Source organism: Arachis duranensis, chromosome 10 (assembly GCF_000817695.3).
Source record: "Arachis duranensis cultivar V14167 chromosome 10, aradu.V14167.gnm2.J7QH, whole genome shotgun sequence".
Taxonomy (NCBI): Eukaryota; Viridiplantae; Streptophyta; class Magnoliopsida; order Fabales; family Fabaceae; genus Arachis; species Arachis duranensis.
Genome location: NC_029781.3, coordinates 4,665,184 through 4,679,105, shown reverse-complemented (window position 1 = coordinate 4,679,105; position 13,922 = coordinate 4,665,184). Strand labels below are relative to the sequence as shown.

Sequence of the window (13,922 nt, the reverse complement as noted above, 5' to 3'; positions counted from 1 at the left end):
GAGTTCTCAGCATCATTTGAAACAAAATTTGTTTCCTTTCCTTTGTCGTTCTTTTTCAAAGATGCCTGGTAAAGATCAACTAGGTGCCTTGGGGTACGACAGGTACGCGACCAATGGCCCTTTCCACTACAGCGGAAATACTTCTCCTCGGTTGATTTATTCTGCCCGATATTCCTTTCTTTATCCCACTTCTGGTGAGATCCTCTCTTTTGAACATAATTCTTTTTCCTTCCATAATTTTTCTTATTATTAAAACCTTGCCATTTACCTCTTCTGGGGTAATTTGCCACATTTACTTCAAGAAATGGGGCAGCGCCAGTTGGGCGCGCTTCATGATTTTTTAATAACAACTCATTGTTGCGTTCAGCAACAAGAAGGCAAGAAATTAACTCAGAATATTTTTTAAACCCTTTCTCTCGATACTGCTGCTGCAGGAGCACATTCGAGGCATGGAAGATTGAGAAAGTTTTCTCCAACATATCATGATCAGTTATTTTTTTCCCACACAATTTCATTCGTGAGGTGATTCAAAACATTACAGAATTATATTCATTTATAGATTTAAAATCTTGTAAACGCAAATGCGTCCATTCATATCGGGCTTGAGGAAGTATCACCGTTTTCTGATGATTATACCTTTCTTCAAGGTCTTTCCAAAGATCTGCAGGATCTTTTAATGTAAGATATTCATTTTTCAATCCTTCGTCAAGATGACGACGAAGAAAAATCATGGCTTTGGCTTTATCCTTCTGGGATGCATTATTTTCAGCCTTAATGGTATCTCCAAGATCCATTGAATCAAGATGGATTTCAGCATCTAGTATCCATGATAAATAATTGTTTCCAGATATATCAAGAGCATTGAATTCAAGATAAGAAAGTTTCGACATAATGAAAATTTGTTACCTGAGTCTTTCTAGGAATTTGATCAGAGTCTCGTGCTGATAACGTGTTGTAAAATAAAAGATATATATAAAATAAAGATGTATAAATAGAAGACTCTATTATTAAAATAATTAGCTCAATAATAATTTATGTATATATAATAATATTATATGTTGTAATGTGTATATATATACAAAGATAGAAATAAGTATTAAAAATAAAGAGAGAGAGAATCGCATATGTTTATTGTTACCATCTCAATATAATAAAGATGATTAATATTGCTATTAATATAATATGTAAAGAGTAATAGAAAAGAGAATTTAGAATACTAATAAAATAAAAGAAGAGAAAGAATTGTAGAAGAAATATAAAGAGAAGAGTATTTGATTGCAACATAAAGAGAGAGTATTTGTTTATTATTGTGTGTGTTAACAACGGAGGTTAACCTCCTATTTATAAGCATATGGGAGGAATGTTTTCAACCCATATTAATTTCATTCTCTATTAGTAACATAAAAACTGAGTCACTTGCATGGACATCCATATCCTTTATATCACAACAGTTCACTAAATAACCTATAGTGATTTTCGTTGAAAAATTCATATAAAATTTTTTTCATAAACCATAAAGAGATTTTATACGAGAAAATATATTACAAATATAATTATTTATATATATTTTTTTGAATTTTTTATTATAATATTATTTATATCAAAATTTTAAATTAATAAAAAAAGACATATAAATAATTATTATATCTATCTTTAATATTCCAAAACAAAATAGTACTAATTTAGTGCAAACATTTTTTGTATGGTTTAGAAAACTTTTAAATATATACATAAGAGATTTATTTTTGTAAACTTGATTAGAATTATGATTTGGATGTAGAAATTTACTTTTGTGTGATTGCTTGTCTTATAAATTTGAGATGTGAATTATGGTCTTAGTCCTTTTGCTCCTTTCTTAAAAGAGTCATGCTGTTTTTAACTTTCTAAAAAAAAATAGTATTAATTAAATGCAGGCATTTTTAACCTTTTAAACGCATCCAGCCAAACATAAAAATATTACATGAAAAGATTCCTCACGGAAAACACTAACACAGGCTCACAAACTTATACCTAAATTCTTGTATATTTGCACTAATAATTAAAGCCCTATAATATATAGCAGATTATTATACTACTCCATAGTCCATAAGATGTTGGTACTTATTAATTAGTAGGGTCGTTGATCACGCAAATTTCCTGGAGGGCTATAGTTACAAGAAACCATGTAGGCTCCATTGTCGCATTGGACCCTAGCGCAACCAACATGAGTAGTGTCACGCCAAACAACCTGCATATAGTGACCACAGTAACCTCCAATGCATGAGTTGGATTTTTCGTCATAGTATTGTTTCTGTGCCACCCATACGCCCACAGCTTGTACTCCAGTAAGCTTTCTGAATGCTCCCGTTGCTTTAACACCACTCACTGTGTTCTCACCATAAGGACCATCCGATTGAAACGGTATGCAATGCTCGGTTTTCTGACTCAGGTGCAGGTATGCATATGATTCTAGTCTCCCGTCCCATTTTAGTGGTTTAACCCCAACTTCTGCACGTGCTGTGTTGTGAGCTTCAAGATAATCTTCTGGAGAATTTTGTGCTGATAAACACCAAGGGAGTACACACACTAAACTTATCATTAGCCACACTAATAATATCTTCATTTTTAATATTGTTCTTTGATTGCAAAAATTAAAGACGATTGTGATATTTGTGTAGTATATGACTCGTATTTATAAGAGAATTATTGGCCTAAATGTTGCATCAAGGGTCAACAATTTCAAAGCTTGTTTTGATGTGCACCTTGAAGGTAACTAGTGAGCACCGCTAATATATATATATAATGAAAAAGTATGAGGAGACAATGAAATATTTGTATAATGTGCACAATGGAGGTTTATGAAGTATTAGAGATATAACCATTAGTGTTACTTTTTCCCATCAACTGAAGTTTTTGGGATGAGCAATGCTAAGGGGCCAGCAATTTTTGTGATTGTTAGTCATCAATTAGCCATCAATGATGATTTGATGGTGTGAGATTGGTGTGAGATTTCATCCAATGGCTCACCTTCCTCTGCTGGTTATATGCTGGTCAAAATTCAATAAAACTGCTGGTCCCTTAGACTTTTCCTTTTGGGATAAGTGATATCATGACATAATAGTAGAGTGCTAGATCCAAAAGGTTAAGAGTTCGATTTTTAGTGAACCAAAATGAGTTTTTGGTCGAGAGTTCGAATACTTCATCTATCGCGTGACCAATCAAGTAAATAAACATGGTGATTTTCATCATTCATCATTAAGCAAATCTTTGAAACTACAAATATTTCATCCATAATACAATGTATGTCTCGTTAAGTTTTATCCTAAATATAGTAGAAAAAGATTAACATCATAACTAAAGTGTTGAATCTCTACAAGTCTTTGAAGGAAATTCATGATATGGTATTCAGGATTTTTATAACTTCAAATTTAGAGTTTAATTTTTATTAATTAAAAAAGATTAATACAAAACCAATAAAAAATTATATAAAAATTTTGTATGAGAGAATATATTAGAGTGTCTTCTTTTATTAATTTAAATTTTTAGAAAAATGATTCCACAAGAAAAACTATATATCTTCTATTCGATAGATCGTACGATGATGCATGATTAAGTTGCAAAACTAACATTTTTCGAAAATCATTGAAATAACATTTTTCTTTCTTTTCAAAGAATCTATTTGCCGAATCTCTATCAAGCAGTCAAAGATGAAACATATTTGTGTTATTGCTTGGCTTAAGAATTTGATGTATTATGATCTTAATCCTTTTGCTTCTCTCTTGAAAGAGTCAAGCTTTTTCCAACTTTTTGAGAAAAAGTAGTATTAATTAAGTGCAGACATTTTTCTTGAGTGAATGTTCTTTATCTTTTTGAGTAAATGTTCTTTTAGGTTTCTAACTATTTGTTCTTTATATTTACTCTTTTCTTTTTTATTTTTTGATTTTGAGAAAGAGTCAAATAAAAAAATATAAGATGAAAAAACACTACATCCAATTCAAAACGTTAAGGTGTCAAATTAATGGGTCTCTTATCTTATAAATGCCTCACTCTTCTTTAATTTCTTTAATGTGGGACTAATTTCAACACCCCTCACACTTGTGACAATAACAATATGTACGGTGCACACACTAACACAACAGAGTCACAAATTTATACCCAAATTCGTGTATATTGGCACTAATTAAAGCCTCAGAATTTATATAATTATGATATGAAAAAGATTGTACCACAGATTATTACTCCATAGTCCACAGAACGTTGGTACTTATTAATTAATTAATTAATTAGTAGGGTGCGTTCACCAGGAAATTTTAATGCTGGAGGGTTATAGTTACAAGAAACCATGTGGAATCCATTGTTGCATTTGACTCTAGCACAACCTACATAAGTAGTGTGATGCCAAACACTCTGAATATAGCAAAAGCAAAAACCACCAACGCATGAGTTGGATTTTTCGTCGTAATGTTTTTTCTGGTCCAACCACACACTCACCATAAGGACCATACGATAGAGTCGGCATGCATGCAATCCCCAATGTGCTTACTCAAGTGCGCGTATGCATATGATTCTAGTTGTGAGTCCCACTATAGTGGTTTAACTCCAACTTCTGCACGTGCAGCGTTGAGAATTTTAAGATAGTCTTCTGGATAATTTTGAGCTAAACACTCAGGGAGTAGTGCACACATGAAACTTATTATTATTAGCCCCACCAATGATATCTTCATTTTTTGTTTTGTTCTCTGATTGAAAAGAAATCAGAGGCGATTGAGTTATTTGTATAGTAGTATATGATTGGTATTTTTAAGAGAATTAGTAGCCTAAATAATGTTGTGTATGCACCTTTGAAGGCAACTAAGTAGCACTTCTTTTTTAAGAAAAATATTTTTGTTGTTCATCAACGAGGATTTTTTCAAATAAATACTAACGTAGTTGCCATTTGATGCACTTGATTGGATACATTTATTTAATTTATTACTTGAGGACAAAAGAGAGAATATTGTACCATTATTATTAATATTAATTATTAGAGCAGTGAAATGATATAGATATCCAAAGATCTAATTATTTAAGTAAAACCAATGAACCTGCCCTTTCATATTAAAATTAAGGCATGTGACCCACCGAATCAAAGAGTCAAATACATACTCGATTTTGTTAAATAGACAATAATTTTTATAAATAATATAAATAATAGACTCTACAATTGATTCAATAAAATAAAAAAATATTATACCCTAAATTACTTTTTAAATCTTAACATTAGGATAACTATTTGCATATCTAATGAATTAAACATCCAACTATTGTTAATTGTGTATGAATAAATCGAATAAAAAAATAACTATTTAATTAAAAAAAATGAACATAATCATTTGCATTTATTGAACTGAACATTCAATATATCCATTATTTACATTATTTAATATTTTTATTATCTATCTATACTTTTTCATGTTTCATCTAACGTGACCAATCAAGCAAAACTAACGGACTTGGGCTTGGTTCACTAAATAAACCTAGCTATAGTGATTTTCATTATTCATCATTAAGCAAAAGATTAACATCATATATATATAAGCTAAATCTCTATCTATTGCATAGTGTTTGAAGATGAAGCATTTTTGTGAGATTTTGAGATGGCTAAAAATATAGAAAATAAATTTTGAACTATTTTTAATTCACTACAAAAATCTCAGCCGGTAGCGACAATTTTTAAGTCAGATAGTGATCATTTTTTATCATTGCAAAATGATTAGCGACGATTCTCGAATTTCTTTAAGATAGGACACGGCTAAAAAAAAAATGAAGATAATAAAATTGTATCTTACATAACTTTTTAACGAAAACAAATGCGCTCCGAAATTATTAAGGCAAATGATACTTGTTTATTTTGTTTGGTATTTAAAAGATGTCTTAACATTTTAATATATCTTTTTTCCTAAATTAACATCTAATTAAACTTCGGAGTTCTTATTATAATTTGAGAAGACTTACATTGTTTTATGTATGTAAAATTTTTAGATTTAGGTGAAGATTCAGACAAAATAATTAATAATAATATTTTAAATGGAACAAAGATTGAGACACGTCACAATTTTATTGAGGTCGCATCTCTTGAAACTGACATTGCCATGCATTTCGATCTAAATAAAACTTTGGAAGAAGACAATGAAACTTTACATGGACAATGAAAAAAAGATGAAGTACAAGTTGCATATAGAGGCTTCGATATGAACAAAAAATCATAGTTTAAAGATAATTTATCAAATTCTTTAGCACGTAAAGTATGTAGATTTATAATAGAATATTTTTTGCTAAGTCAATACGATATTTCAAGAGAAGTGTGATCTAAATAAAGCACTAGTAATTGATGATATAATGGACTTGCTAATCTTTGATTTTAAAAATTGGGTTGATTTATCATATTTTAATGGTTAGGATTATAATATTAAATATTTATTCGGGTTACATAAGGTGCAATTTGAAAGAAGCCTTCCTTGATGTTTAATTGAACTTTGTTTTATTTTTACGAAGTAATGATAGACAGCAATATTTTTTTTTTAAATTTATATTTAAACACAAATTTAAAAGATCTTAAATTAAACGAGCAAATTTAATTACTACATTTGTTCACATGATAGAAAAATTTTAAATATTATTTTAAATTATTTTGTTTAAAGTCATTTTTGATATTTTTTGTCGCAACATTTTTTTTTGAAATTGTACTATAAATTCAAAAAGTAAAAACATATTCGAGCATTGTAATTTTATGGTAGTGACTTATAAATTGCCGCTAAATCAATACAAAAGTAGTAACGACTACACATCCGTCAGACCAATCGCCATAAAACAACCATTTTACAGCGATTTAATAAAAACTGTCGTTAAATTTACGTAATATTATAGCGTCTATCCAAATTACCACACTCTCCGATAAAATATTCGTGGTATCTGTCAACAATGTTGTAGTGATATTTCATTATTTTTGTCAAATTATATTTTATAAAAGTTATAACTCAGCAAGTCTTTGTAACTATATATAAATATATTCTATTTGTTAAGGATTCATGTTCTGGAGCATGCAATAATGCATGAATATAATTCATGCATGACGGCAGAGAGATAATGGAAACCTAGAGAAAGCTGAGCTGGCTCTTTCTACTCATTATCAATAATGATGAATCTCAACTACAATTATTGTTAATTATATGAAATATTCTCCACGTATAAATTATTTTTCGATACAAGTCTATACTATACAAGTCATTTATATTCATGTACGCACGGTCTCTTTATGTCGTTATTGTACGTTCTTCTTTTTTTTTTTGCTGTACGTTCTTCTTCTTTCGTTATTGTCGTCACCAACACCACCACCTCTTCCTCCTCCTTTTTTTTCATTGAAATTTTTTCTCCTTCTTCCTTTTTCTCTTTCTCTCTCATCATCAGTTACCTCGTTGTTGAAAATAATGAACAATTTATCAAGTTCAAATTGTTAATTGAACCAGAACAAAATTGTTATTATTTTAAATCCAATCAAGTGGTTGAGATGTGGTTCGATTCTATTTAATATTTTCGTTAGTAGTTTATGATTCTGTAGGTGAATAATGTTGTTTTGTTTGTGAAAATTGTTGTTCATCGTTGATGGTTTGAATTGAATGTAATGTAAAAGTTCTGCATTAAAGAAAATATTTTTTCTGTATCTGCAGCAAATTTTAGTGTAATACGAAAATATTTGGGTGTACATGAAGATATTTGAGTGTATTATTTAAGAATTTTTGGTATATGTGTGCTGATAAGTTCTGTATAATTCAAAACTCTTCATCTTTCTCCTCCTCATCTTGTGCTACTTCTTTTTTTTTATCATCATCATCATCTTTTTCTTCTTTTTTTCTTATTCATCTTTTTCTTTTTCTTTTACCTTCTCAAATTTCTTCTTGTTTTACTCTCTTAACAAAAATAAAAACAAAAAAAATCAAACAAAAAAGAAGAAGATGAACTTACATTCATTCAACTAAAAGAAAGAAAGAAATAAGAAAAAGAAGAAGAAGAAGAAAAATGCAATGTTAGAGGAAATATTTTTCTGTATTTGCAGTAAATTTGGGTGTAACACGAAGATATTTGGGTGTAACACGAAGATATTTGAGTGTATTGTTTAAGAATTTTTGATGTATATATGCTGATAAGTTCTGTATAATTTAAAACTCTTCCTCTTTCTCCTCCTCATCTTCCGCTGCTTCTTCTTCTTTTTTTTTCTATCAACATCAGTTCATCATCACCATCTTTTTCTTTTTTTTTTCTTATTCATCTTTTTCTTTTTGTTTTACCTTAAGTTTTTTTCTTGTTTTACTCTCTTAACAAGAATAAAAACAAAAAAAATCAAACAAAGAAGAGAAAAAAACACATAATGGTACAAAATTACTTAGAAGAGGATGAACTTACATTCATTCAACTAAAAGAAAGAAAGAAATAAGAAAAAAAAAAGAAGAAAAAATGCAGTATTAGAAAAAATATTTTTCTATATTTGTAGCAAATTTGGGTGTAACACGAAGATATTTGGGTATAACACAAATATATTTGAGTGTATTATTTAAGAATTTTCGGTCTATGTGTGCTGATAAGTTCTGCATAATTTAAAACTCTTTTTCTTCCTCCTCCTTTTCATCTTTTACTGCTTCTTCTTTTTCATTTTCTTATTTTATATTCTCATCATTTTTTTTGGATAAAAAAATCAAACAAAAAAAATTACATAATCTTGCAAAATCAATAAAAATAGGAGTAGAAAAAAAAATACAACAATAACAAAAGTAATAAAAAACAACGATAGAAATAAAACACGTGAAAAAAAATAAAGAGAAACACAAAAAAGAATGAGAAAAAAAGGAAGAAGAGGAAGAAGAAGAAAAATTCAGGATACAATAATTTTATGGGGAGTGTTATGGTAAAGATGCAAATGTTACATATTTACAAATATTTTAATTTGTGATTTTTTGAAGCACCACGTGTCAAGAGACTAGTGTGTGTCTCTATTAGTAAGTTACTAATTTTTTTTGAGTAAAGTATCGTTTTTTTTTCTCAATATTTGGGGTAAATTCTATTTGTGTCCTTAACGTTTACATCATCATATTTGTATCTCTAGCGTTTGTAAAAGTGATTCAATGTTATTTTGCCGTCAATTAGACATCATGAACGCTTTAGTTTGAGTTTTAAAAATGTCTTCTTGAAGTTAGAATACAAATGTCTGGAATAGAATCGATGATCCACTCCGAAAAATAGCTCATCAAAAGTTGAAACTAATTCCTACAACATTTATATAATTCACTTTTCTAGGGACATAATTGAATCTAAACACAAATAGTGGGCATAATATTAAAATCGAACACATCCAAGTGAGACCTAATTGAGAATGAATATATTCAAGTAAGAATAATAGAAAAATATAATCTGATTTGTTAGTATAATTGATAGTAGGATAACACTGAATCACTTTTATAAACGTTAGGAATACAAATAGGACGATTTAAATGTTAGGGATACAAATAGGACTTATCCCAAATGTTGGGGACAAAAACGATACTTTATTTTTTTTTTTATTAAACCGTGACTTTATAACTGTCATTAGTCTTACACCATGGTCTATTTTTAAAATTAATATTTTTATTTATTTTATATTTAAATTAGTATTAATTAATTTTTATTTTTTATTAAAAAATTTGATTTTTCATTTCGCCTTAAAAAGGCTGAAAAAATAAATGGAAGTAACTTATGAAAAATATAAAAACAAAATAATAATATTATTCTTATAGAAAATACTTTTGATATTTATGTTAAAGTAAGATTATTATTAACTAATTATGTTTTAGTAAAATAAAAAGAGTTCGTGTAATAATTATCACAAAATATTAATATCAAAATAATGTATACTATAAAAAATGCATACACCTTAAAATTTAGAATGTTTTATATAAATAAAATAAATATTTATTTACCAATATATATAATTCTTGAATACATTGATTATGCATAATAAATACACAAATTTTAGACGATGTGCATCTGAAATAAGTAAGATTTAAAATTGACCAGATTTTAATTTCACTTGTAATGTATAATTAAGACTATGAAGATACGAAAAATATCAACTGACTAAACGAGATGTAACACATCATCGAGACACTGAATTTTTGGGATTGGTATTATATTTTGAGTTTATTTTAGAAAAAAATATTTTTTATTATTTAGTTATATTACAATAATTTTAAGTTAAATAGATCAGAATAAAAACAAAACAATTTTGAGGCATTTTAGTTTCGTTAGTATTCCGAAGTGTTACCTAAAAACAAAATTAATTTGGACTTAGACAAGAGATCCAAAAAATGTAAAAAAAAAACTCATTTTTTGCTAAAAAAAATGTCATTTTAAAACCAAAAAATACTTTTTTTATTAGGGTTACGATAACACTCCCAAATAATGAAAGAAACCTCACTCGCAACTCACTCATCTGCATCGTTTCTCTCAAGTCTCACTTTCTCCATGTTCTGCTGCAGTTGCCGTTTTCCGTCGAACTGCCGTTGTTTGCCTACGTCTACTACCTCTACTCTGATTTGTGCCATTGTTTTTGTGAATTTTACCTATATTGCCCTCTACTTTGTATTTCTTCACATCTCCACTATCCGCAACTCCATGGTGTTATCACCGTTCATGAGTTCGACTACTTCTCCTATAGTCCTATCTCTGTTTTGGTTTGCACCGTCGTAAAATCTATGACTATTTGTCGCTGTCGTTTTGTGTTGCTGCTGCACCCTCACCACCGCTGCCTGCTGCACCCTTATCTTCGATCTGTTGTTGTTGGGACTTTGCCCCTTCTTTTCTTCTGTATCCTCTATTTTTTGTATGCCTTTTGTCATTTTCTGAGCCATTGCTTCTTGATTTTGTTTTTTTTTTTTTTTGCTTTTTAAATTTTATTACTTCTAATTTTAGCCTATTACTTATCGTTTATGTTAGATGGCGAGATGGTTCATCCATTCATGACTGATTAGTAATTAATTATTTTGATTAGAGTTAATTTGATTATTTGATATTGTTCAATGTTCAATTAAAGATTTAGTATTACAGATTTAGAATTTTTAATTTTGTGTGTTCTATGTTGTATTTGTATAAGAATAATTATAGAGGATTTGAATGTGTATTTTAAAGTATTTGTTATAATGTATGCTATTATTTTAATTTATTATGTGCTTTAAGATTGATATTATTAATTTTGAGGGGTTAGAATTGAGTAAATATACATTATGTATGATATATATAAACTTCATAATAGGTGAACTCGTACGAGTCTATGAGTTAACTCGCGAGTCGAGTCTAGGTCAGTTCCACGAGTTTACTTAGATTCGCGAGTTTGACAACCTTGGGTGAGAGTTTTGACTTATTCACTGAAATGGCAATTTATCTGACGTCCTCACCTGGACGATAGTGAAAAATGCCTACAAGAAATTTTGGTGCCTAAGTCAACAAAAAGTTTATGTAGGTTTTAAGGGACTCACATAAGGTACGAGTCTGCCACAACCTGCAGTCCCTTGACTTAAAACCTGCATAAAATTTTGTTGACTTAGGCATCAAAATTTTTTATAGGCATTTTTCCACTACCATCTAAGCGAGAACGTTGGATAAACTGCCTTTTCGGTGAACAAGTCGAAACTCTCACTTCTAAAGCATTTGGACCTCACGTCTAGGTCCAAAATAAATTTAATTTTTAGATAACACTTCGGAACACTAACTAACCTAGCTAAAATACCTTAAATTATTTTGTTTTTATTCTAATCTATTTTACTTAAAATTATTGTAATATAATTAAAGAATAAATTATCATTTGTACCCATAAAAGTTTAAAACGCTGACAAATGTATCCACAAAAAACGAAAGTGACTTTATATCCATAAAAGATAGATTTTTACAGACAAATATATCCAAATCTTAAAAAATTATTCAAAATTTCCAATTTGCCTTTTAAATATAATCTAATTTTAATTTATAATTTTATTCCCCATCTTCTCTTCCCCAATTCCAAACTCTGCGTCCCTACCACCGCTCTCATTCCTTGCTACCACCATAGCCATCAACATCATCGACCCACCGTTCTCCCTTCTAGATGTTTCTGCCTCTTTCTCAATAGCCTCTTTCTCCTCTCATCATCAACATCAACAACCCCATCCTTATTAAGGTTTTTTGAATCTTCTGAATTCCCAAAATATTTCATCATTTTTCGCTTCTCACTGGCGCCACTCACGAAGGGCGTCCCATCTCTGTAGGCGCTGGAAGCACTGGTTCATCTGAGACGAAAACGCTGTCATCATGGTAGCCGTTGTCGTTACCATTTTCTGCTACATGCACCAGTTCGAAGGGAGACTGAGAGTAGCTTAGATCCAGATCGCTGAAACCGAAGATGTCTGGTGAAGCAGACGAAGAAGTGTGGTCAACGACGGAGACATTGCTGCTGAAGAAGCTGGAGTAGCCGCTGTATCCGGAGAAGTTTTCTTTGTCGGCGTGGTTTTGGTGGTGATCGGAGTCGATGCTGAAGGTATCAAAAGTAGGCATGTCTTCTGTCTCTATGTTGTTTTTATTCTCTCCCTCTTTTGTACAAAGATGGGTGCTTCGTTTGCTTAACTTAATTAAATAATTGTATTCAGAGAAAGAGAGAGAGATACTGTTAAAATTAGAACATTTATTTGAGAAATAAATATTACCAACACGTTCATATCTGCGTTCCTCAATTGTGGATCCTTTTCTCCTTCACTTTGATTTTTTGTGTTACTGATTTGTGGGGTGCCTGATTTTTTTAAAAGTTTGAATTTTTTTCCATAATTGATGAAGAGGAGAATGAGTCTCGGGAGGAAATAGATGAAGACGAAGGGGACGATGATGATGTTGTTGGGGAGGAGATAGATGAAGACGAGGGGGACGATAATGATGTTGTTGAGGTGCATGAGATTGAAGACAACGATGATGAAGATGGGGTTGAGTATAATGGCGGCGGAAGTGGTGATGATATTGATGGCTATGGTGGTAGCAAGCCAATGGGTTCAGGATTGAGCCTATTGTGGGGGATGAAGATCATGTAGAGGAATAGAGGGCAATTTAAAAATTTTAAATAATTTTTTAGGGTTTAGATAGATTTGTCTATAAAAATCTATCTTTTGTGGGTACAAAGTTATTTTTCGTTTTTTTATGGGTACATTTGTCAGCGTGTTAAACTTTCATGGGTACAAATGATAATTTATTCCATAATTAAACCATCTCAACAATAAAAAATATTTTTTTTAAAATAAACTCAAAAAATATAACACCAATCTCAAAAAATCAATGCTTTGATGTTGTGTTACATTTCGTTTAGTTAGTTAATATATTCGTATCTCCATAATCCTAACTATACATTATAGGTGAAATTAAAATCTGGTTAATTTCAAATTTTACTTATTTTAAATACATATCGTTTAAAATTTATACATTTATTATCCATAATTGATATATTCAAGAATTATATATATTAATAAATAAATATTTATTTTATTTATATAAAACATTCTAAGTTTTAAGGCGTATGTATTTTCTATAATATACATTATTTTAAAATATTTTGTGATAATCATTACATGAACTCTTTATTTTTCTAAATCATAATTAATTATTTTAACATAAATATCAAAAGTATTTGGTATAAGAATAATATTATTATTTTGTTTTTATATATTTCTTAAGTTAGTTCCATTTATTTTTTCAGTGGGTGAAATAAAAAAATCAATTTTTTAATAAAAAATAAAAATTGATTAATATTAATTTAAATATAACTTTACGTGGTATTCTAAAGAACCATAAATTAAAATATTTATAAATATATATCATTTATATTTTTACCATAATATTTTTTTAATTTTATATGCGTGTTATGT

General features: G+C 29.3%; 1 protein-coding gene across 1 annotated transcript; it reads right to left on the bottom strand.

Annotated features, from left to right (window-relative positions):
• Positions 1 to 2,107: 2,107 nt before the first annotated feature.
• On the bottom strand, positions 2,108 to 10,895 carry LOC107468520 (pathogenesis-related protein 1A-like). Its single transcript, XM_016087828.3, has 2 exons — positions 10,673 to 10,895; positions 2,108 to 2,538 (listed from the first exon to the last, which is right to left on the bottom strand). Exons 1-2 carry the CDS (start codon positions 10,893 to 10,895, stop codon positions 2,108 to 2,110), a joined length of 654 nt encoding a protein of 217 aa, XP_015943314.2.
• Positions 10,896 to 13,922: the final 3,027 nt, after the last annotated feature.